This window comes from Ciconia boyciana, chromosome 3, assembly GCF_034638445.1.
Source record: "Ciconia boyciana chromosome 3, ASM3463844v1, whole genome shotgun sequence".
Lineage (NCBI taxonomy): Eukaryota > Metazoa > Chordata > Aves > Ciconiiformes > Ciconiidae > Ciconia > Ciconia boyciana.
The window spans coordinates 6,736,400-6,760,938 of NC_132936.1; the positions used below are offsets into that span (position 1 = coordinate 6,736,400).

The window sequence follows — 24,539 nt, forward strand, 5'->3', positions numbered from 1 at the left end:
CTCTGCAGCCTGTTGTATTTACAAGTATAAATGTAGTCCATTCAACTGTGGACATGTGAATTGAGTCCACTGAACCTACCATCTCAAGTTGATCAGCAGCGGTAGCTGATGTCATACGAACAGAGTTTGCAATAAAATGATGGGAGAATGGCAAAATTATTCCAATTGCAAGTACACAAACTCCCTGGCACATTTGGTAATGATCCTACTCACCAGCATTATCCTGCTGCTTGGTATTTTTGATGTATGCAGAAAATTTGGAGAAGATATCGATTCCAGCAGTGTTTGATTCCCGGTGCTTAGCAGCCAGCTTGGGGTACCTGAAAAGGGAGAAGCAGTGTGGAGAGTAACATCTTGTTACCAGCAACATAATGATAATTACAAATACAATTTCCAATAAGAAAGAAAAAAGCCCTGTAGAGGAACTGCAATTAACATTGCAATTTATCTCAAAACAACAGCTTGACAAGTCCCTCTTAATAATATTTGTCTGTCAAGTCAGGCATTTGGATAGTTACACAAGGATGGCTTCATGACAAAGGTAATTGCACTGGTGCTTTACGTGACCACGATCCAAGATACAGTGGCCTTAAATCAGAAGGAAGCATAAATTTCCAGAAAGGTGCAGGGGAGTTTGGCAGTCAGCTCTCTCTATTATGAATGGCAGTTGTGTTTAATTCCCTACGCTTGAAAATGTACTCCAGGATGTAATAGCAAGGCATGTTAGTATTACTCAGGTGAAGGAACATAAAGTTTTCAGCCTCTGAATTGTTTTTTATAGACATCTGGTGCAAAGGAATATATCGATTTGAAGGACCAACACAAACTAAAGACTCCTACTGATTTCAGTGGTCTTGGATCAGAGTATAGAAAATTTAAATATCTGATCTCTTGCCTCAGGACTGGCCTATAGCTGCTGATTCAGTTGGAGGTAAAACATTCCGTAAGGAACCGAGCCAGTTGTCATTGATTCATAGATTTTAAAGTCCAAAACACAAGCCAACAATTTTTTTCCCATTATCCTTGTATTAAGTCCAAAATGTTTGACTAACTAAGGCATATCTGGTGAATCTGAACCTTTCCTTGGTAGCTTGTTCCAATGGTTAATCATCCATACTGAAAAAACCTGTGCCTTGTTTCTAATCTGAATTAGTTTGGTTATAACTTCCAGTCATGGCTTCTTGTCATTTCTTGACTAGAATAATGAGCACTTTTCTGCCTCCAGAGCCTCTCGTACTCTGTAATCAGTTCCCGTTCCAACCTTTCTAATACACCATACAGCTCAAAAACCTCCAGTTTTTTGCTGTAAAATGCTTTTCCTGGCACAGATATTTTGTGTGGCAATTCTCGGCATCTATTCCAAGTTATTTTTAGCTTTGTAAAATGTGGACACCAGACCCCTACGAAATTTTTCTAGTATTGGTCTCCTTAATTCTGCATACAAGGGCATCCTGAAATGTGTACAGAGAAAACATTCTGCAGTTATTAGTCATACAAGTAACCTTCACACATGGAAGTCATCTCACTGAAGCCAGAAAGTTTCATAAATAAATATTACTCCTGTAAGTAAAGATTGTAGGAGGGAGTGCTTTTTAGGAACTCCTCTTAGGACATCTTTCATTCCTAGGAAATGGCATATTGACTGAAAAAATCCGAAGTTCTTACTTTGGAGGTGCAAGAGTCTCTTCCAAGAATTCCTCAATCTTGTTAACATCTGTCTTGACTTCTCCATTAAAAGTCAAGAAAGGTGGGTGGGTCCCAGGAGCCAGATTGTGTAGGTCAGCTGGCTTTCTGCAGAGAGAGGAAAAGTCATGAAATCAGTAATCTTTATGGTCAGGTAGTTGCACAGATATTTATAGTTCCTACAAAATCAGTTTGCCCTTCTTTTTTTTTTCCTGTAGTTTGTGGTTAGAAGACTTTGAAACTACCCCAAGCACCCTGTTTAATATAAAAACATTCCACAAGTGAAAAAAAAAAAAAACCAAACCTGAATCCCAACTATTTTGTTGTGCACCACAGACTCTCTAGGCTAGATACAAATCTGATTGAACTTGGTGTGGCCTTTCTATAGGGCAAACACTGGATCATATAACTATTTTCAATTAAGCTGAACAATTTTTACCTTTTCAGGTCAACAGTGGTGACGTTGAACACAACTCCTTTGAGCCACAGGATCATGAAGAGACGCTGGGAGAACGGGCAGTTCCCAATGCTTTCTCCATCTATACCGGCCTGAGGGATGGACAGAGAGGAAAAATAGATTTCAGGCTTGTTAGTCACTTACCTCCCTCAAGATGGAAAATTGGATGTTGAAAGAAAAATAACCAGTTTAAAAATAACCAGCAGTGCCTGTTATTTAATGTAGTCTATCATCAACACAAGAATGGAGTTACTCCAGGATTCAGCCTTCATCAGGAGCTTGAGAAAGCAACCTGGTGCCTCTCCTGAAAGCAGCTCTGGGTAAAGGAGATGTGTCCTGTGCTGATTGCAAGCAACATCCAGGAGACTGTATATTCTTTCAATTACTCTCATCCCTTCAGGACTACCTGCTTCATTGACATGCTAGAAAACTCAGGACAGGTTTTCTGCTCTATTTAAGTCTGTGGACTGCGGTTTGTATCAGCTCAAGATCTGCTTCACTGTTTTACTATCCAAAATGTGAACTTTCAAATCTAGATTTAAACCCAAGCACTCTGAACATTCACTTGTTCTTGTTCACATCCAGTAAAGCAACAGCCTCAGACACAAACAATCAGATCCAGACAGAAATCTCCACCTGAATCTTTCCAAGGTTCAAGGCGGATTTCAGCCACCACATTCAGTCTGTTCCTATCTCTAATACCTAATGAGTTGCCTACAAACCACTACAAAACAACCAAAAACTGCTAGTGTTAGCACTGAGGAAACAGCCTGTTTTTTCCTCTAAAAATTTATGGTCCTTAGCCATGCAAATTCTGACTTTGAGCCATGGAGGGATACAAATAACACTAGCTGAACTGAGCCAAAGCTGCGTCCAAGCACAACATCCTTCTACAATAATTATGCTTGTGGCCAAAGCTTTCAGGACTATAATGGTTTTGATAGATTTCCATTTTAATTTGTGGTACCATTGTGTTTAAAAGATTCTTATAATCCTGCTGAAGCAACCAACCTTCCGTTGTTGACCCACATGGGTTGCATAACTGTATTTTATGCACACAGTGTGTGTCTGAAAACAGCTGATGAAAGAGGTAAGCAAATACATGCCCTTTTTCTTTGGAGAAAATATTATATTACTCTGTTTGCTCTCATAAATTTTATCTTATTAATATTCAACCTGTGAGGTAGCATTTCTCTGTCTTAAAGAAGGTATCACTTCTAATTATTGCAGTTCAGTGAAACATTCACAGCACAACTAGAAACATTTTGAGATGTGTCCAGTTGCTACAAATTCAGGCCTTGGATGTGAAATGTTTAGCTGAAAGATTTTCTGGTAGGCATCGTGAATCTCTCTCATGTCTTGAACACAGCTTTTGATGATTCTGGGTTTAAAAACAAATTCCAGATTTCCCATCCACCAGAATATGGAGCGAGTGTGGATTCAAGGCTTGGAGACAACCCATGGTAAAGTTTAGGGATATGTAAAGAGTTTTTCTCTGGGTTCAGATTCGGTTTCAAACACTCAGGCTCTAGGGGTATTTGGATATGGGGGTACAGTTTGGCTGCACTTTTACCTGAAATTATGGCTCTGCAATACGTCTGGCACATGACATATGCAAGAACCAGCAAACAATGTGGGTGAAAGAGTGGTACGGCATGAGGATGAGCAAGAGAAGATGCATTTTTCCATCTGCCTGAGGTGTGAATAGACTAGTTTTGCAAAATTTTATTAATTAAATAGTTAGCTCTGTTCTGCAAAATCTCATGGCAAAACAATGACAATGTTACCATGGGAATAGCAGGCACCACTGTATTGCATGCAATAATTACTGCAAAGTCATATTTGTTGTTTCGGCTTTGGCTTGTTAAACGATTGCCAAGAACTTTTAACTTCTTACCCTTCCTGAAAAGAGGCAAATGGTATAGGAGAAAACAGCGATATGACACCAGATTTCCCCTTGGCTTTTTCACCATCTCAATTGTAATCATATCATTCATAATGGAGTTGGCTAACTGAGTCTGCAAACAATATATTACAAACCTAAAATTTGAAGAAAAACAGATCGACAATTGAATTAGAGGGCAAAAGAATGCAGACAGAAGGGCTGATTCTCATCTTACCTTCTCTGGATTTACTTTGGCTTATAACTCCATTGAGCCTGATGCACTCTTCACCTGACTCCTTTCAAAGTGAGTGTAAAACCCTGGTTTGCCAAGCCCTGCAAATACCTTATGAGCAAAGGGGTCTTGTCTCACAATAACAGTCAAAGCTCCAGCCCTCCTGCAGGTCTCCATCCTGCATGGAGGCAATCTCCCGCCTGTCCTCATCACCCACTTCTTGTGCTGCAAGTCACAATTTCACCTTTTTCAGGAAAGAGACTCAGGGGGGTCATTTCCCTGCTCTCTCCAATTATATATTCTCATACAAAGGTTAAGGGTTACCCAGATCTGCATCTTTTTACACATTCTGCATCTTGCACGGCAATGGTGAAAAACCCTCTCAAGTCCAGAGAGGATTATTGGGGGAACAAGCAGATGAATGGCAATGAAGACACAGAAGTGATGGGTTGTGTGAGGTTAAGGGATGCACAAGTCATTGGGGACAGGAGAAAGATGTGGAGTCTGGAAGAAATAAGATTCGCTTAGACATCAAAAATAAAATTAATTGTGGAGGTCAAATGAGGCCTCCAACAGCCCCAAATGGTCAAAATATCTTCCCAACACTTCCAAAAGAGTGGGAAACATTAATTGCTAGAGACACATTGGGAATAGACAGAGGAAATTCCAGAAATGAAAGATAAACTAAAGAAAAAGTACGGTATGATCTCTGTTCAAAGCTCCTGGATCTGGAAGCCAGGCTCATGATTTGGGTGGAGTCTGACTCATGGGTTTTGATCTCATGTGACTGGCATAACTGAAAATGCTACCACAAATCACAAGGCAAACTGGTGACAGAGGAGGGAACAGAATCAAATTCTCCCCAGCAACACAATTTATCCATTAAATTCAGCTCTTTTTCTGCAGAAATTATAGGCAAGGCTCTGTCGGTTTTGTGAATCCTTTCTCATTGCTTCTAACAGCAGTCAGTAATTCAATGTTCAGCACTCAGAAAGAGCAAAACCTTAGTAGGTAATAACTTCAAAGGCTTAACAGAGTGTTTTGAGATCCCCTGTGAAGTCTATTAACAACCAGGAGGAGAGGAGGAAGAACAGAGAACTTCCCAGGCTTAGTCACTCTTAGCTTCAAAGAAAAACAGCTTGCTTAAAGCACCCCAGTAGTGCCTAAATACAAGCCTGTTATGTATCTGTCCAAGGTTAAGGGCTCAGAAATGCAGGAATTAAATAATACCTTCATCAAGATCAAGAACTCAAACAGTGGATGGAAAGAAAAGAACAAATAATTGACAAGCTGGAGAAACACCATTTATGCCTACTGTTCTTCGCAAACGAGCACAAAAGCTTTCTCATAGCTTCCCTGAAGCACAGCAAAAGTGATCAACCGCTTATAAAAAGGAGCAATTTGATGATATATGTGCTCTCCCTGCCAGTAACACCGGATATTTCTCATGTGATGATCACAACTAGGGATAGACTTGAGGCTTTGTGGGCACTAGGATCAAGGAAACAGAGTTTTTAAAGTGTGCTGTAACTCCCAAAGCTGTGGAAGGGTTTCAGAGCCACCTTCTCTCTGCAGATGAGCAGTCACTCCTGTTCCCTATGGAGAAGGACCTCACCTGAAAAGGCAAATTCCCAGAGTGACTGTGGAAGAATAAAACAGATTTGAGGATTTGCTGGGTGAGACTCTTTGGCCAATGCTCATCCTACTGAAGTTTAACTGAGATCCCTAAGGGAAGGTCTCCTGTGCAGGCAAGGCTGGCATGCACATCCAAAAGATTAATCCGACCACTTTTCACTTTGACTGAATCCGATGAGTGTCTGAATTTAGGTGGGATGAATGTGGACCCCAGTAATAGATAAGCCTGGAATCCGTGGAGGCCTACTTGCTAGAGAATTGTTTTGCTCCATCTTGGAAACATCACTTTCTGCTCCTGTCACTTCACACAAACTTACTCTTATTAGTTTAACTACTAAAAAAAAGATGTTTCTCTACTTAACCTTCAGCCATTTAGGTACTTCACACCAATTGATGCAAGGTCCTGCCCTGGAACTTGGTATAATCACATCAGGAAAACCCCACCGTCTTACCAGCTGCTTGCCTCTATCTGAGTAATGGCAAGAACGAACAAGATGTTCTCCTTTATTATTTATAAGGCACTCCTCCTTAAATACTTCACCTGTTTTTAATTAATTAATCAAACCTTAAAGATATTTGTGTGCACAAGTGGGGGTGTATGCCACATTACCAAGGAACAAAATTAAGAGGGTTTTGGGGGGAAGAAAAACAAGTCTTGGTGATTTTATGAGCTTGTGCCAAATATTTTTGTAGAGTAGTGGTAGTATTGAGAGCCTCCAACCACTGCACAGCACAGATGAACAAACAGGGAGCTCTTCTCAAGTTCAAGCTACTACTTTGCTATAAATGAAATAACTGGAATAAACTTCCTCACTTGTTCCAAAAATACTCCACCTGGTATACTCACAGTGACTGTAATGCACACAGACAATAGTATATTATTTTAACTAACCTTAAGCAAGTTTCATTTCCAGTTATTCCCAAAATATAGCAGCTTTAAAGAAATATACCATCATTAACAATGACTAAGCATCTAGCTTAAAAATGGCAGCACTGGAAAGAGTTGCATATTGGAAAGCACTGAGTTATTTCCAGGAAAATAATATATTTTGTTTTATCTCTTCTCCTTCTCTTTTCATTTTTCATTGCATTCAGGCCATTCTGCACAATGGTCCAGTGCTCTCGGACTCTGTGGTAAAGTAGGCAGATATTTTTGATGACATTAAAACACATTTCTTTTTCAAAAGGATTTTAACAAGTTAACAAAAGCAGGCAGGCTAATTCACCTCAATGTTTCCCAGTAAGGATTAAGGAGGGATTTGATTTCATCATCCCTGCAATCAAAATCTAGACTCACATTACACATGGTTACACCCTCTCTGTTTTAAAATTGGGAAAGTGCCTGCCTTTTGACACTTACTCTCCTTACGCTCAGAACCCAAAGGGGAAGTGAAAATCCTATTCGAAATGCAGAGCAGGCCAGGAAATATCCTATTTATTGTGCCATTAAAAAAAAAAAATCTGTCTTAGTAATTATACCACACACACAATAGCACAAATCTCCATTGTAGAGAAAAATCATTGGCTGCAACATGAGATCAGACATGCCAAGGTATTGCTTTAGTAAGGATCTCTTTTTTTCCAGTTTCTCGTCTCTTTTCTTTCACAACTTCTTGTCCAAATGTAAAAGCCAGTAAGCTATTTGGAGTGCCACCAACGGAGAGGCAAGCTAAGAAATGTATATTCATAGAGCAGCGCTGGTAGGTCTCAAGTAAGAAGTAAATCTTGTAGCACAGGTCCTGTGTATCACAGGACACTCTTGTTGACTGTGGCTCTGGTTCAGGAAAGCATTTAAGCATGTGCTGAAATATGTCCCAATTCAGAGGAAGTATATGCTTGACTTTAAGCATGTTCTTAAGTCCTGATGATTTCAATGGGACTTAAGCACATACTTAAGTACTTTCCTGACTGGGGGCCTATAACAACATTAATAAATTTGCTGTGAAGCATTTTAACTTCATTGGACTCTTTCCGAGATTTCATTTTGCTGGGAGAAACTCTTAGCAGCAGCCTTCCAAGGGAGGGCAAGACAGAGCAGAGATTCCTAAGCACACACACATGGAAATGGACCATGTGCATATATGTCAAATAAAAATAGAGCATTTGCTAGAAAGACCGTCAGGGTAGTAACAAAACAAAAAGGAAGTGGTGAAATTCTTTAGCCAGCTCCCCAAAAGCCAGCCAAAATGTTATCCAAGTTTGGCGTATACACAGACATATATTATAGATGTACATAAGCTTAACTTGGTCTGCACTGCTGGCCAATTTGAAGGGAGCTGGCTTGTAACACTCGGTTCAAACCGGCTGAGCACCACGTCAGTAGAGCTGAGGATCTCCAAGGAGCTGCCGTCGCACTTCGCGGATCTTTGCAGTTTTGGAAGAGATACATTTGTACTCTCGAGGCATTCAGGATTTTCAGGAGATGGAATTGCACGTTGGAAACCCCATGGGCATCAGTAGTTAAGACATGACAAATATTTTCTTTAGGTTTGGTAAATCATTATTCTCCAACTTTTTATATTCACATGAATGGAAGGGATCAGTTATATAGGTCAGCTTCTTCCTAGGGATCCTTTCGTGATGGCCTCGCATGTTCATAGCTAGAGATCAGTTGACTCAAGCTGGTCCATGTGCCTGGTACAGAGCAGATTTATCTGCCGCATCAGCTGAGGTCCTGGTAGCAGAATAGCTACATGCACAGTGATCAGGCCATACAAATAAGTCTCGGTTTTCCTCAAGGGCTTTGTTAGAGCCACTGGCCACTGCATATGTTCTGCATGAAATATGTTTTGCTTTGAAATAAACTTTGCAATGCCTGAGAACTCCAATCAGTTATGTGCAGTTTGGATTTAGAAAACTACAGACTAGGTGCAGGTAAATAGTCTCATCACATTAAAATGATTCATGCTATTCATCATCTCTTCTGCTTTCTTTAAAGAACTAAAGGCCCATGACTCGACAAATATCAACAGAGTAGAAAAGCACAGACTGGTCCAACACCTAGACCAAGAAATGATTTTGTTCTCATTTATAGTTGTAGATCCCTCACTTATCACTGCATGTGTTCAACTTAATGAGAAATTGACAGTAGATAATCAAAGGAAGTAGGAACTATAATGAAACTTCCTACACCAAAATATATACAGAGATATATATATCTCTGAATTAAGGCTGGGACCAATTTTTTTTTCTAGGAGACTATGTTCCATCATGCTTTGCTGTGAGGAATTTCTGCATACCAAGTCTGACTTTCACATGGTGATGCATAAGGGAAAAGCTCCCAGAAGAATGAGAGTCATTAAGTAACATCAGCAGTATTGTAGAGACAAACCACATATAGCACGTCTTTAATTTATATTCTTTTAATGTCAGCAAAATACCGGCTAAAGGATGGGTGGTAAATGCAGGCTGACATTTTCAGAGTGGCTAGCAGTTTTAGATCCTGTGAGACAATTTGAAGGCAGCTGACTTCTCACAAGTATCAACTCTACACTTGGAAAATCAGGCCAGAAGGAATAGCTGTCTTTAAGTCTTAGTAAGAATTTTCTAGATCTGCTTTGGGAGTATCCCTGACTGTGAGCTTCTTGAGCAACTAGGCAAAAAATTAATATAAGAGTGTTGAAAAACAAATCTCCATTGGAAGAATATTCTTTTGAGGAGCACACTTGGAATTTGGCAAATACCTGGTGAGGATGTGCAAGGGCTTTGGCCATACCACCTTGCAAATATGCCTGGAGTCCTGGTCTTTGGCTACCCCCCGCAGTCCAGCTGGAGGATGGGCAGGGTGCTGGGACCACACAAAGCTGTAAGAGCATGGGGTCCCAACGTGCAGCTCGGCCAGGACTCGCAGGGCTCCTGGCTGCCCGGCAGCCCACCCACCAGCCAAAATTTCCTTTCAAAATTACTGAGACTATTTCAGTTTCCCTTCTCATAGAAAACCCACAGCATCTGTTCAATAACACTGTGAATGTTTTAAAATGTGTTTTTTAGACTTAGAGCAATTTAGAGCAAAATCTTGAAATTCTTCAAAGCCCAAAATTGCCATTCTCATCACAGCTCTTAGCAGATTATGCACAAAGTTTGTGTGCTTCTGGACATAGTGGACTGTATATATATGTTTCTTTCTCGACTTGATGGACAAATAACAAATATCCTTTACACTTCTTCCTGAGCCTTTTCCAACCTAATAAAGCAATTATGCTCCCATCACTTACCAGTATCATGGCACAGGATCCTGTGCACCCACATTAGCCACTGCATGTAACCACAGAGAACAGCTTTGAAAAGCTTTGCTTTTCGGGGACCCATCAATAATTCGTTGTGAGTGAGATGCCATAGTAACAAGAAAAGAACTCAAGAAATTACAGATATATAAGCTTAACATATAGAAACATACTGGAACAAATGATTAAACAGTAAGCTCACAAGCACATGTGGAGATGTAACATTGATAAGAAAAGACAATTAGGACTTATCAGGAGCAAACGGCATTATTTCAATCAAATTTTGTTCCCTGACAGGGTATCCAGCACAGCGGGTAGGAAGGAAGCAGCAGGTATCTAGAAGCTGACTTCTGTAAGGCTTCTGACATAAGCTCCAGATTGTATTTTTCATAAACAAAGTAGGGAAATAGGACCTGTATGAAATTTCTGCAAAGTGCTTGTATGAGTGATTGAAAAAATACTTAAGGAGTAGTAATAATCAAGTTTTCTGTTAGTCTAGAAACACGTAACAAATAGAGGTACCACAAAGGTCTACAAGATGAGTCATATTTAATGTTTCCATTAGCAAAGTGGAGGAAGGAATAGACAGAACACTGCAAAATTTCCTGACAGCAACAAGCACGGAGAAGTTATTGTTTTTTTCCCAGGAGAGGAGTAGACACCAAAATGATGCTAAGAAGTTGGAACAAGGTGTCTGAAATCACTTAAATGCAATTTAGGGAAGTAAACCTCAAGGTATAGGATGTAAGAAGAACAAAATCCAATGTACAAATATAGGATGAGGAATAGGTGGTGAGGCTGTGAGGATGAAGCAAAGGAGGTTTTACGTCAATCACAAACAACATGAATCATCAGCTTATGCGTCTACAAGCAACAGCAACAAGATAATGCGATGTACATGCTATGTTCTACCACTACATAACAGTCCTCAAGCATGTAGAAGACTGTTTTACAAAAAGGATGATGATCCATTGTTGTTCATGCCCACAGAGGATAGGATTAAGTATTTTGCCTAATTTGCAACAATAAAGCTTTAGGGGGGAAAAAATCCAGTGTAATTATAGGAATAATGAAACACAAAGCAGGCTTTCTGAGGAGGTTGTGTAATCTGCATTAGTGGAGGCTTTGAAGAAATCAAAAGGAAAAAAAAGTTGGTAAAACTGGTCTTGATTTATTTCATCCTGCTGCAGAGCGGAGAGGGTGCATAGGATGTTTTAAAATCTTTTCTAACAGTATATATTAGTGACTCTGACAACAAAGCTGTTCTTGTTGTCAGTGCTAGACGCTTGGTGGCACAGACTTTTGCTTTCCTCTGACCTGCACAGGATGAAGTCTGGCCCCGGTGAAGTCAATGGGAATTTTGCCCGTGACTTTGACGGGACCAGAATTTCACTCATAGGTTTAATGGCCAGAAGGGACAATTAGAATAATCTTTCCTGACCTTTTGCGTAATACAAACCATAGATTTCACTCAGTCTGTAGCCAACATCTTGTGGTTGAACTAGAACATATGTTTTGAAAGGTTTTTCAGGATAGACACATGCTAGACATAGAGTGGTAGTAAAATCCCCTCTAGCGGTATATGTTTGCATTGCAGGGTGAAGTTCTCACGCCCATGGAAGTCGACCACAAACATCCCATTTGTAGGATTTTGCTAAAGGTAGCAAATTTACCCCATCGCTTACATATGTAATTTTTTTTCTATAAGTTGCATTTCTGTATGTGACTTAAACCAGTGGAAGGAACCTTAGTCACAGGATTTGGGCAGTCAGGTCCCAGCAGTACTCAGAAAATCGTCACAATTTTAGTTAAAGTCAATAGAGAAGCACAAGCATCAGCTACTGCTTGGTTATCTTGGCTACATCGGTGTATCCCCTAGGAAGAGCTAAGGATGTTGAACAAGAAAGCCACAAATCCTTTTTTAAGACAAATAAATTTGTCCTGCAACATTCATACTGGATGGCTGTTCATGCTCTGCACATACAGAATGCAGCTCCTATATTTGGGAAGCCTATGCCTATAGGGTCATATGCTGGTTTTGGTGCCACAGCTATTAATGGATTATATTCTAATACACTTGATCTAGTTCTGCTTCCATAACAGTCAATATTCGTACAAAATATTCCCACTAATGACAAATATTCCACCGACTTCAGTGAGAGCACAGTCATATTTTGGATTCTCTAGTTTCTTTCTAATAAGTGATTAAAACCACAAGTGGTTTTATGGGCTCTGGAAAAAGAATCTGGGAATGAATCTGTTTTAGCTGTTCACAAAGCACCAATTGTAATCGTCTTAAGTATTGATGATTCTATATCCTGAGAGCTGATTAGATATGTAAAAAATTCATTCCCTCAGGAAAGCTGCAGAAAATAAAATGAGATAGATAATTGTCAAAAGGTATCACAGGCAATGCAAATTATAGTCAAATTATTCCTGCTTCTAGTAGAGATCAGGTGCAAATAGAGGAGTCGCTTGTCCAAAGCAAGTTCTATGCAGAGCTCCAGTTCCCATCACAGTACCAGAATCCTGCATGCAGTTTTTCTTGTAAGAATTAAATCTGTGCACATCTGGAATTCGAATGTCTGTTAAAAATCTCTGAGCCAGGGACACTAATCTGCTCATATAGTATATTCTGCAAATGTTGATGAATTGCAGCCAAATTTCCATGCCTCTAAGCAGCGTATCGGACTAACAAACAATAACAGCAGCCAGGTGCTGAAAGTTAATGCTGAACCTGAAATCAGATCCAGGGCTGAATTATTTATTGAAATTCCATGACTTTATTTGCACTATTAGAAGAGAGAGTCACTTGCAGGCACTGCAAATAAAGGTCTGAATGGGGGGGGATGTCGCTGATAAGGGTGTTTACCACCAGCACAGGCCATAATCTGCCCTTGATGGTCATTTTGTATCTTATTTGACATCTTATAAATACTGTCCATTGGTGACTTCTATTGATTTAAGATGAAAGAGCAATCAGTAACTCTCAGGAGCTATCCTGCAGTGGGCAGGACTTAGTCTTTCTGTCTCCTTTTGCATCTCCAAAGTTAACGGTGCTGCAGAGGGTATGAAAGAAGCTTCATCCCAAGATGCGATGAGTGTTTACGACTTTCACTGAAAGCAGATCAAGTTGCGTTGCAAAGGAGCAGCACATCACAGGCTCAAACTAGTCTTTGGTTTGATGTTTGCATCTCAGTATGGCTTCCCAATGCAACCCACAATACCTCCAGTAAAATAATTACTTATCAATTCAATATTACCAGCATTTGGACCAAGCCTTACTGCTATGAGAATACAAATGCAATATATAAAAATTTTCAGATTCCCAGCTACTCACAGAGAAATCATTACAGAGTTTAGTGTTGAGGGGATATTTTTTTCACCTCTAATATTTTCTTACCTGCCAAAACTGCTGTATTTGTTCACCTGATCATTTACACAGACATATAGTAAAATTTAGCCATTAAAGAGGGTGTTACACTTACAAGGTAGTCTTTTCTGATAGCCATCTACAAAGAAGGGGAATGCAACTCTCTGAATACTTCATTAAAGAAACAGAGAGCAAGTTCTGAGTTTGTAAATGTAAATACCTTCAACTAAAACAAGAGTCTAAGATGTAAACACAAACAGCAAGCAAACATTCCTTGTGACTCATCTAAAAGCAAAACAATTTGCGTTTTCAATATCAAATGCTCAAGAGAAAAAACAGTGATGCTTTCCAAAAGCTACTGAGGAATTTTGAGTAAGTGTGTATACCAGTAGAAGTACAATTTACAAGTATTTTATGGTACAGACTTCTGAAACTAATGTATGATAAATGTTGTAAATAGAAATCTAGTTGGATCAGTGAGTGGAGTTTGGATCACATTTCTTGTCTACTCGCCATCTCAGTGCAGGATGATTTCTTAAATCTCTATGTCTATACTTTTTGAGTCAGTTTGAAATGCTCCAGTGATGCTGGTTTACAAACTTCCCATAGGAAACAGTTTGGACAATTTTCTCAAAACACATTTTGACTTGATGCTCCGACTGAATTTCCTCCAATATAATTTTATCCTGTTATCCAGCATTAAAAAAAAAATTAATTAAGTTTAATTCAATGCTGTTTATTAAAATAATTCTTACTTTTCTTCCCTTTATATAAAATCTTTCTTAATTATGCCATTGCAGTTTCCCTAGCAGCTCTTCACCTCTTACTGTCCTCTTGCTTCTGGGATCCTTGACCATGCTATCTGTTCCCAATATCATCTTTTTTTTTTTATTCTCATCACTCCTGAGTCCCTCTCTCACCCAGGCCCCTCATGCTCCAAGTGGACCACTCTCCAAGAAGACCAGCAGTGACCCCAGCATGGTCGTACAGCAAAACTCCTCTCCAGCCTGTTCTTTCCTATCATACCTGTCTCAGAAGCAATCAGTAACCTCCTCCCCAGATCTCTCTTGCTCACTCTCTTCCCCCCCACAAAAATAATCATTTTCTTTCATTTTATGCCCCTCACCTTTCAGTCACATACTCTTCGCTGGCTTCACCAACCAAGTCGGTGACAGCAACACTGAAATCTGCCCCCACCTCCCGTCCCTTCCCCTGTTTCTCTGTTTTTTCTCTGTTTCTCCCTGTCCACTCTGTTTCTCTGACATTGTCAACCAACTGCCTTATTAAAATTAAACAAATCCCATTTGATATGGTGGAAATGGAGCGTGACATGGGCTTCAAGCCCTGTCAGTTCCCTCACCTGTTTATCACTAACTTCATAACCTGGTGCCACCTTCTCTTCCTCTGAAGGCAGTCTCCAACCATACCCCCTAAGTCAAATTTTTATTCTGTTTTCCTCTGGTTGCCTCATTTTCATGATCTTTTCCTGATCTGCATCACTGCAGACCTAATCACTGTTTGGCACTCTTCCAAACAAGTTCTTTCTCACAGTTTTTTCCTCGCTCAAGCTTAACAAAATAGACACAAAATCTCATCTGCACCTTCTTCCTATTGTAATTTCTACAGGAAAACGTTCACTACAATTTGTCACTACAGTTTAACTTGAACACTCAGGTTTGGGCTGATAGAGCTGCGTATTCAAAGCAGTGCAAGCGGCACATCGCACTTCCTACGCTTTGCTTGTGCTTTGGACCTAGATTTAATTCTAGATGGATTAGACAGAGATTTCATGCTATCAATCTACAATCTTTCTAGTCTTCTACACCACTTCTATATATTTTATATTTACAGGTTTATATTTTGTATTTTATATAAATTATTGCATAATCTATATTCTATATTCAAATTATATTTATTATATTTTATTTTATGTCTTTATATTATATATGTTTATTATATTATTTATTTTATATTTTATATTTACAGTTTGTTGTGCAATCTGTCAACAGGCATGGTTAATCTGTTTCCCAGCATGGTTAATCCATTATAATTCATACCTTACCACCTTCTGGTGCGAGACTCTTAGACAGCTAATTGGGCCTAACCACCATATCTAGAGAAGGGCTGAATCTCACCCTGCTTCATTTAAGAAGTTTCTCTGGCAGCATTTTGTTGTATCCTGTGCTCCTGCTCAGAGAAGGCAGCAGTTTCCGTTTGCAGGCTGTCGGAGAGCCCTTAGCCTGAACAACTGCAATCTGCAGAATGCCATTTGAACTCCATACGCCAAGCACCCGCCAAAAAAAGCTTATTGGAACAGCCAGGTTAATGAGGTAATTGAGAAACTAGCATTTGGCAAGAGAATTTCTGAACATTTTATATACATTTTTGTACAGCTAGGCCCAATTCAGCCAAGTACCTAATAAGCTCTGAAGAATTAGCTATTTTTTCATGCTTACTTAAAATTCTCTATGAAACAGAGATTTTTTTTTTATTATTGTGAAGTGCCAAGCACACAGGTGGTTCTTGAGAAATAACAAATATAGAGAAATCCTATAAATTCACACTTCCAATGAATAGCCAAACATCAGTCAATACAAAAACCCTCTGACTGACAGCAGGGCACAACGTGATTACTGCTAACTGCACTCACTCGCAAAGGTCCTGGCTTTTAAAATAAATGTTAAATAAATATTTAAATAAGATTTTAAATAAATATTTAAATAAAATATTAAATACATTTCAAAAAACCTAAATCCTTGGTCCCCAGGGGCTAATTAGGAAAAAACCCCTTGCCCATAGGAGCTGCAGCAAGGCCCTGCCACATGTGCAGGCAGGGCTGGGAGCAGTGGCTAAGGTCAGGGGGGAGAGGCTTTTCCTTCCCCTGGAGAAGAAAATCACCATTTCAAGGTTTGTCTCTTTGTCAGGGGAGTGGGACAGAGCTTCCTCTAAGTTCCCCTCCCGGTCACATCCTTCCCAGGCTCTCCAAGATTGGACCTGAGCAGCTGTCTACAATCAGCACTTTTAAAAATTATTATTATTCTTGCAGAATCATCTCTTTTGAGATAAACATCGGACCATCAGGCCATCAGGCAGAGGTCCTGCTCAGCCCAGTAAGAGGATGATGTCCCCCCTGTAGATGCATATCAAAGGGTGCTGGTTTCAGCGTACCAGGATGGGCAGGTAGGTACTTCCCAATCTGAAACAAGTCTTCCCACATGCATGTTCAAGCGCCTTTTTTACAGACTGAATAGTGAGAAGTAAGACTTATGGGGTGGTTAGAGAAAGATGTACTTGGAGATGTGCTAAACCCCAAAAGATTACATTTGTGCACTCCGAGGAGATCCTCGTGGCTCCATCTTGGAGGAGGGTGAGTGCTTAATGCAGAGGAAGCAACAGATCACTTTCGAACCTCAAACAAGGCCCAGCTCTAGAACTGGATCTAGAGCTTAACTGGGGGACTCGGATATTTTGGCTTTAAAAAGAAAACAGAACCAAAAATACGAAGTTAGAGCACCTCAGTAGAAGAAAGGGCAACTCAGTAAATCAAGGCAAAAATACCGTTCCTTGTCAAACTGCATGTGCAAGTCAACAGTCAGAGAAGAAAAGAAAATTAAAATTATCCAAATGATAGTGAAAGCCTGAAAAAAAAGGCTTAGTAATGATGGGGTTTGGAGCACTGGATCCTCTTGGCATGTCCTGAACATTTAAAAGAACTGGGCACAGAAAAACAACTACAACTGCCATTCTGAGAGATCCTATAACCTGCAAGAATATTCCATGATTCAACCCCTCTTCATCCAGGAACAGCTTTTTAAAAAATGCTATAAATAAAATAAACGAACGAAACAGGTCTCCAGTTGCACACTGAATCAGCAGCAATGGCTCATCACAAAACACAGGGCAGTGAAAGAAAATAATTTCCTCCCATGATATGCATTCGTATCTGTTTGAAGCTGCCCATTCAGCAGCTAAAAGCAAAAGGAAAGCAGTAACACAACGTGCTTGTTGACCCACACAAATTGAATCACAATCTAGAAAAACACCGGCAACAATAGCGATGATCCATCGGGCGTGGTTTCTCTGAATTCCACTTGTTTCGGACAATACACAGGTACAGACACGCACCAGCACCCGAAACAACAACAGCTATATGTGGTGGGTGGCAAGGTTCAGGATGTTTATTTGGGTGTTGAAATGTTATGGGGAGGACAAGGTTGGCAACTGGTATAGAGAAGCACCTGCCCGACCTGAGAATTAAGTCAGTATTTTGTGAGGAGTTAAACCACAATGCCTGAGTAGCTTTTACAGTCATTCTTCTATGTAAAGAGAAAAGAAGGAAAGCAATTTTAGTTGGAGAAGCTACTGGGCTACACAGTGAAAATGAATGTTGGTGCAAATGTTTCATAGGAAATGAAGCCAAGGCACAGGGATGTGGCATGACTTAGGCAATGACAGACAGAAAGGGAATTCAGCTCTTGTATCTCCCAATTTAGCTCTTCCTTCATCTTGGCCACAAGGTCTGACCCGTACTGACACAGCACTGAGAGCCTCAGCCAAGCCAGCATCTGCTTCAGCCTTTGGAGGCCCTTCCAAAGTCTGGCCCTTGCATATCTAGGCAAAGATAAGCAATTACATACTTAACCATGACCTGAACTAATCCATTATCACACCCAGGACATCAAGAGATATTTTAAGACACGCAAGCAGCCTCTGAACATAATTTCTATCAGACTGGCTTCAACCAAATTTGTGCTACTTTGCAGAGACATGGAAATCCAAGATTTCTTCTGTGCTTGAACCAAGCCCTGTTCTAGTTTGCCAAGATATCCTCCATTGCAATGCCTTCCTGGTTTGTAGATTTTATAGCTTGTTTATTCGTTTATTGACTCTAACTATACATACTTCATTAAAGCATATCTAGTCTTGATCTGAACCAGAAGAAGAAAGGGCATGACTTCTTTGGTGGTTCATTCCAATGGTTAATCACCTTTACAGTTACTATTAAGTTTATTTCTAACTTGACTATATCTGACCTTAACTGACTGTTATTTCTTGTTATACTTGTTACCACTATATTAAAAAGCCCCCTACAGATACATTTAATGTTGCAGTCAAGTGACATTTGGTCTTTTATTTAAATGAGCAAGACTGCCTTAAGGATGGCAATCTTAAATATTTTTTTAAGCCTTAAAATTATTCTTCTCTAAATCTTTTTCCAATGTCATAAGACATGTTAGCTCTGTGTGCATTTAAAATAGCTAGCCAAAAGATAATCTAAACCTTGACCCCTCCCTACTAACAGCAACGGAAAAAAAATAAAAAAGCACAGTTGTGACTAGTGTAATTTGTGTATTTATTATTGGAATATTTACTGTGAATTACTAAGCAGGTGTGTACATGAACACTGAATCAGTGGTGCTAAGTGCTGCACAAAACCCAAAAGACACAAGAGCCACGCCTAAAGGACAGAGCACAGGACCAGAGTGGTGTCCTTGCTGGACCTCCTGGCACAAGGCCACCACTTCTCAGCTTCCACACCTGTAAAGTGCTGACTATGACTGTAAAGTGCTTCAGAATTGCTCTAAAAAGGCCTTTGTATCTTTTACCTCAGGGACTGGGTTTTGCAAAGAGAATCATGTTCATAGATAGCTGCCAAAGCACGGAGCAGCCTGCACAGCCTCCCTTGCAGAACTGGGGTCTAAGTACACTTAATAGGTATCAGCATCCAGGAAGGTTATAGATCTTCTATTATCACCTGGTGTTTTATTAATAAGGTGGTTGTTTTTTTTTTTAAAAAAGCAACTGCTGAACATTTAAAACCTATGCTAAACTACCTTTTCTGAATTGCAGACAGTTGTTGAGCTTAGCTGTCAAATGTTTTTTGAGATGGAGCATACATCTCCATGGCTTAGCTTATCATACTTTGAACTCCACTGCTAGCCTGCAGCAGCACACACTCTTTGGAGGTGATTAGCCCTTTTCCAAACAGTAGAGCATTATACTTATATGTCTTTATTAGCAGCAGAAGTTAGAAATATTTATATCTGCTTTGGCATCTTCATGGTTAACAGAAAGGGAAACTAAAGCCATACCTAAATCAAGCAAACTTTCTTCTGTATGTAAAGTCCATTCCCAGTATCATGAAAAGGTATTAACACCTGAAATATTGGTGAATGGAGAATTGAGTCATGACATTTTTTTCTTAGTCCAGAGGAAACCAAGAAATGCAAGAGAAGGAACAAAAATAGCCAAGAAATGGCTTTTTTACAGCCTGACTTACATAAGGAGGGGAAAAAAATTACTATTCCCATATATAATCTTTGCAAGTTTTAAATGTGTGAAATTCAAGTTTTGTAGAATTTAAAGTAAATGAAAATCAGCTTTGGCCTTAAATATTAGGCTTTGAACATTCTTTCTACATTTTGTATCAAGCACACACAGATAAATGCCAAGGGCTTCTGTCATCTGCTCTGCACACAAAATTAGTGACTATCAAGAATAAGGATTTAGAAGAGCAAACTGTCACTATCTGAGCAACTTCATCCTTAAGATAATGTCATTTATGCCAAAGTAGCTATAGCAGGTATAGGTTCGACCCCCACTGTCCTACAGAGCATTAATAAGTTATTACAACGCAACCCTCCTGAAATACATTTCAATTAGTGCTTTATCTCAGTTTTATGCAGAGTTGCCAGAAATACATATAAAGGAGTTATTTCAATGTCTTTTGGCTATCAGGTGCATGGGAAAAAAATTGGAGAAGCACCCAAGCTCCAGATATACAATACCTCTTAGGCAGAAGTTGAAGCAGGGTACCCTGGCGACCAACATGGAAATCATGGGGATTAGGAGACTGGTATAAATTTATGAGTCTGAATGCCTGTAAGAATAAGCAGAAAAACCAGAGAAGTTGAAAAAGAAGGTACAAGACCCCAAGATGGAAAAAGGAGGCCAGGAAAGAGTGGACAGGGTGCCAGCAGAAAGAAGCTTTGGCTCAACTGCTGCGGGAGGCAGCTCAAGCTGAGCTCCCCACCGCACCACTACCTGGCTGGGCACAGCGCAGTGCTAACACGGCTGCACAAACTCTGGGCTAGAGCTCATGTCCAGACACTTAATAAAGCACCCAACGGCCTGTACCTGAGAGCAGACAAATGTCCAGTTTCCTCTGGTTTGATTTCTTTTATGTCCAGGAAATAGAGATTTTCAATATACTTTGTCAGGAGACAGTTTTATATTGGAGTCCTGATGCCATCATATATTTCTCTTCTATTTTAAGCGGTGTTCAGGATGCCATGCTGACGATAAGAGTGAAGAATGTTCCCTGCTCCCACAGTGTGCCCACATCTGGTGGAGAAGGACTAGTATCAGCATTTTATCAAGGTAAGGAGAGCCTGAACAACTTGCCTAAGGTCACTGAAGGAGGCAAAAGAGCAAAAAAGTAAATAAAGCCTCCCAAGAACTTGGGTGGTAAGCCAGCAATATTACTGAGCTTAGCATGTTGCAGAATTTGCACGGCAGGACCTTTTCATATTTTGATTAGAGCTGGACCAAAAAAATAAATAATCAGAGTTTCCACCTGGTGGGAGCCTGTATTAAGGTAAAGCACTGAAACACCGAGTGGAAAGTAAAAAAAAGTGTTGATTCGGGTTTTGACAACACTTGCAGCCATTTTAACATGTCAAAACTTTGCTATGGCATGTTACAGAACTGTATCTCAGGTGCTTTGCGTCCCAGTCTCTTTTCTAGCACATCTTCTCTTATGACACTGTAGCCACGCAATTTCTGTGGTACACCAGGGTTGCTGAATCGAAGAGGAATGTGTGTTATATCATGGAAGATCTACTTCAGACAGTGAACACCATCATTAAAAAAGGATACATATAGAAGGGTGAAATCATAAACACTCTAAAAGATAAGTTATGAAATTATTATTGAGAGGGACAGAATAATACTCATTTACAAAGAATAATTTAATTTAACACAGTCAGAGAAAACAACCTATGGACCTGTTCTACATTTATGTGTGAACTTGCAATCAAGCTGCATAGCAAACAGCAATGACATGCTGTAAATGTAATCAGTTACAGAAAGTTCTACCCTTAGGTATTATCAGATAAAATGACCGGGTTTGGATCTTCAAAACACAACTGAAGACATTTTGAATTACTTTTGTTCCAGTGTAATAATTTCCAACTCTTAAGGCTAACATAAAAAATCATGCCAGGAATACATGATGCTGATTAAACACATCAGACCTACAAAAAACAAAGATTTTTTTTTAACTTATAGCTCCAGATGTACATATATATCACTGTTACCACATCTAGATGAGCTTTACTGCATGTCAGCACTACAGAAGTGCAAACAAATGGGGAGAGCAAGGGGCAAGGAAGGAAAGGGAATAAGGATCTATTCTGGACTTTGTCAGCATTAAACTTTACTGTGTCAAACCAACCACTTGAAGCTATTTTCAAAGTTCCTACTATAGCACTTCAGGTGCCTGCTCTCATTTCCTGGTTCACATAAGATTTATAGACGTGAATACAATATGAATCCAGCACAAAACCAACCCTTCCTTATGCCAACAGATTTTCCTATGACTTTGACTCAGCCTTTGCTGGAAAAAAAAAAGTATCATTGAAAACTTCTTTTATTCACGTATGAAACTAACACACAAACTCACAGACCTTTAACATCTGTCTGACTCTATTAAAAAAGAGTAACTTGAAAAATCTTCAACCAGAGCTTTTACCTGCAAAATGGAAATACTAGTGTTTATGTTACCTCTTTGCAGTATTGCTGGGGTTATTTTGCTGATATCTGCCAGATTTTGAAGAATTAGGTGTCACACAAGCACTAAGTAAAGTTGTTGCTCTAATGATCAATATGTTATCCTAAATGATCCTTACACAGCCTTCCATCAAAATATATTTGACATAGCCAGGTGAACTGATACTAACGTTTAACTTTGGAGCATAGGCAGACATACTTCCTACCGGCTCTCTTGGAAAGGATCCCTGTGTATTTTTGGGATGCTATGTCAAACGATCTCTGTGACATTTGCTGTTCTGGAATAGCCGCAGCAGAGCCATATATTACCAATAAAAGTTTCCTGGGGACACTTACTGGAGCTTCACTGTCATTGCTGAACCATGACACAACAACCTGTGAGCCTGACAAGACGTGTGCTGCCAGAGATGGAAAAAGAGCTATCTGCAGCTAAACATAGAGCACCCAAAGCATACCGGTGGCTATTTCTAAGCACAGGCAATAATAATTATGAATATCACCGATTTTTTATGGTAGAATTAAAATACTGTATTTACCGGATTTGACTATGCGGCTCAGAAAAGCTGGAATAAATGAAGGAGTTAGGTGGAGTTCAAACAAGATCTCAAAGACACATAAGCTGGCCTAACTCTGCTGCCACTGAACTCAGCAGTACAAACCTCATTGGCTTTTATGGCCATGGGATATGAACCATCCTGAATATTTCTGAAGTCTTATCCATTCAAATTATGGATCCAATTTATAAAGGCATTTAAAGAAATAAAGTTATGCATATTCAACAAAGCATTTGAATACATTTCATTTTAATCAGATGTTTTGATCACAATTAACATATATATTGATGCTGTCAAGTTCAATAAAAAGCAAGTAGTCACAGCCATTTATATGAGGAAAAAAGCCCAAACCATGGCAGATAAGGGTGTCATTCACCTTTAGCCATAAACTAATGATTAGATCATGAACTTAGGTAGAAGGAGACATAGCTGAAAATCCCTCCTTAACCTGAGATCCAGTTTCACAAGCAATCCTAAAAGCATTCCAGACTAGGTTCAAGATGGCAGGGATAGTGATTATATCCCTGCCAAGTCCTTTTATAAATTTGGCCTGCTTAAACTATTCACTGCTCGTCTCTAATATTCCCACCAATGAGGCACTTGTCTTGACGCAAAACAAAATCTGCAAATGCTCAGAGAGAAAACAGACACGCAGACATACAGACTCTGGGTTGTATAACTCAGGCTAAAGCTTCTTTAAAGTATTGTTTTTCTTCATCACAAGGAAAAACAAGCAACTTGTAATTTTAAAACATTTGCTAGGCAGCCATTTGTTAATTTATTGAATTATTATCTTTCAACAATATAAGATTAAAGCAAAATTAGATCTTGTCAAGATGGATGGTTTTCCCTTGACTATTCTTTTTATTATTCTATTGAAAATGCTTAATAAAAAGACCAGAGAAGTATCTGTCAGTCCAGGTAGCATTTCCCTGATTTAACTGGGTCTGTAGTGGGTTACTATTAAGTTTCTTGTTTAAACAGTGTGATTCAAATTTAGGAGGCCTGACTCTCTCCTTGTGCCCATTTTATATATATATATATATATAAACTCTATGGGCTTCAACGGAGTCACTCCTGATTTGAAGAGAACTGAGCAAGACAGGAACTGAGCCAGAATTACACTGAAACACCTGAGTCCCCCTGCATGGAGCTTATGAAACACATTTATAGATGTTTAAACAAACCTTTTAAAAGGATTTTCCTCCCAGTATGTGTACTGGTGGCCAGACTACCAGTAAACCTTGTAAGTTTAGTAACTTCAATACTGATCACAAGGCCAGTACACTAGAGGAGGAGACTTAGGCTGCTGATCATACACTGCCTCACCAAAATAACTTTGGAAGAGACATGAACCGTGGTGCCCCTCATCTGCCTCTTCTCCCAGGTAACAAGGTCTCTTCTCCCAAGTAATTAGTGATGGGACGAGAGGAAATGGCCTCACGTTGCGTCAGGAGAGGTTTAGACTGGATATTAGGAAAAATTTCTTTACTGAAAGGGTTGTCAAGCATTGGAACAGGCTGCCCAGAGAGGTGGTGGAGTCACCATCCCTGGAGGAGTTCAAAAAACGTGTAGACGTGGCACTTCGGGACATGGTTTAGTAGGCATGGAGGTGTTGGGTTGACAGTTGGACTAGATGATCCTCGAGCTCTTTTCCAACCTTAATGATTCTATGATTCTATGATTCTATGATTCTATGATTCTATT

At 39.6% G+C, this 24,539-nt stretch overlaps 1 protein-coding gene across 3 annotated transcripts in view; it reads right to left on the reverse strand.

The window, feature by feature from the left end:
• CLIC5 (chloride intracellular channel 5) overlaps nt 1–24,539 on the reverse strand; it is an 86,805-nt gene that overhangs the window by 24,178 nt on the left and 38,088 nt on the right. For all 3 annotated transcript variants that reach the window (XM_072857766.1, XM_072857764.1, XM_072857765.1), the window contains exons 2-4: nt 2,123–2,232; nt 1,666–1,791; nt 214–320 (exon numbers count right to left, since the gene is read on the reverse strand). In XM_072857766.1, coding sequence (XP_072713867.1) covers nt 214–320; nt 1,666–1,791; nt 2,123–2,178 — 289 coding nt within the window. In that variant the 5' untranslated portion in view covers nt 2,179–2,232. The remainder of the gene's footprint in view (nt 1–213; nt 321–1,665; nt 1,792–2,122; nt 2,233–24,539) is intronic.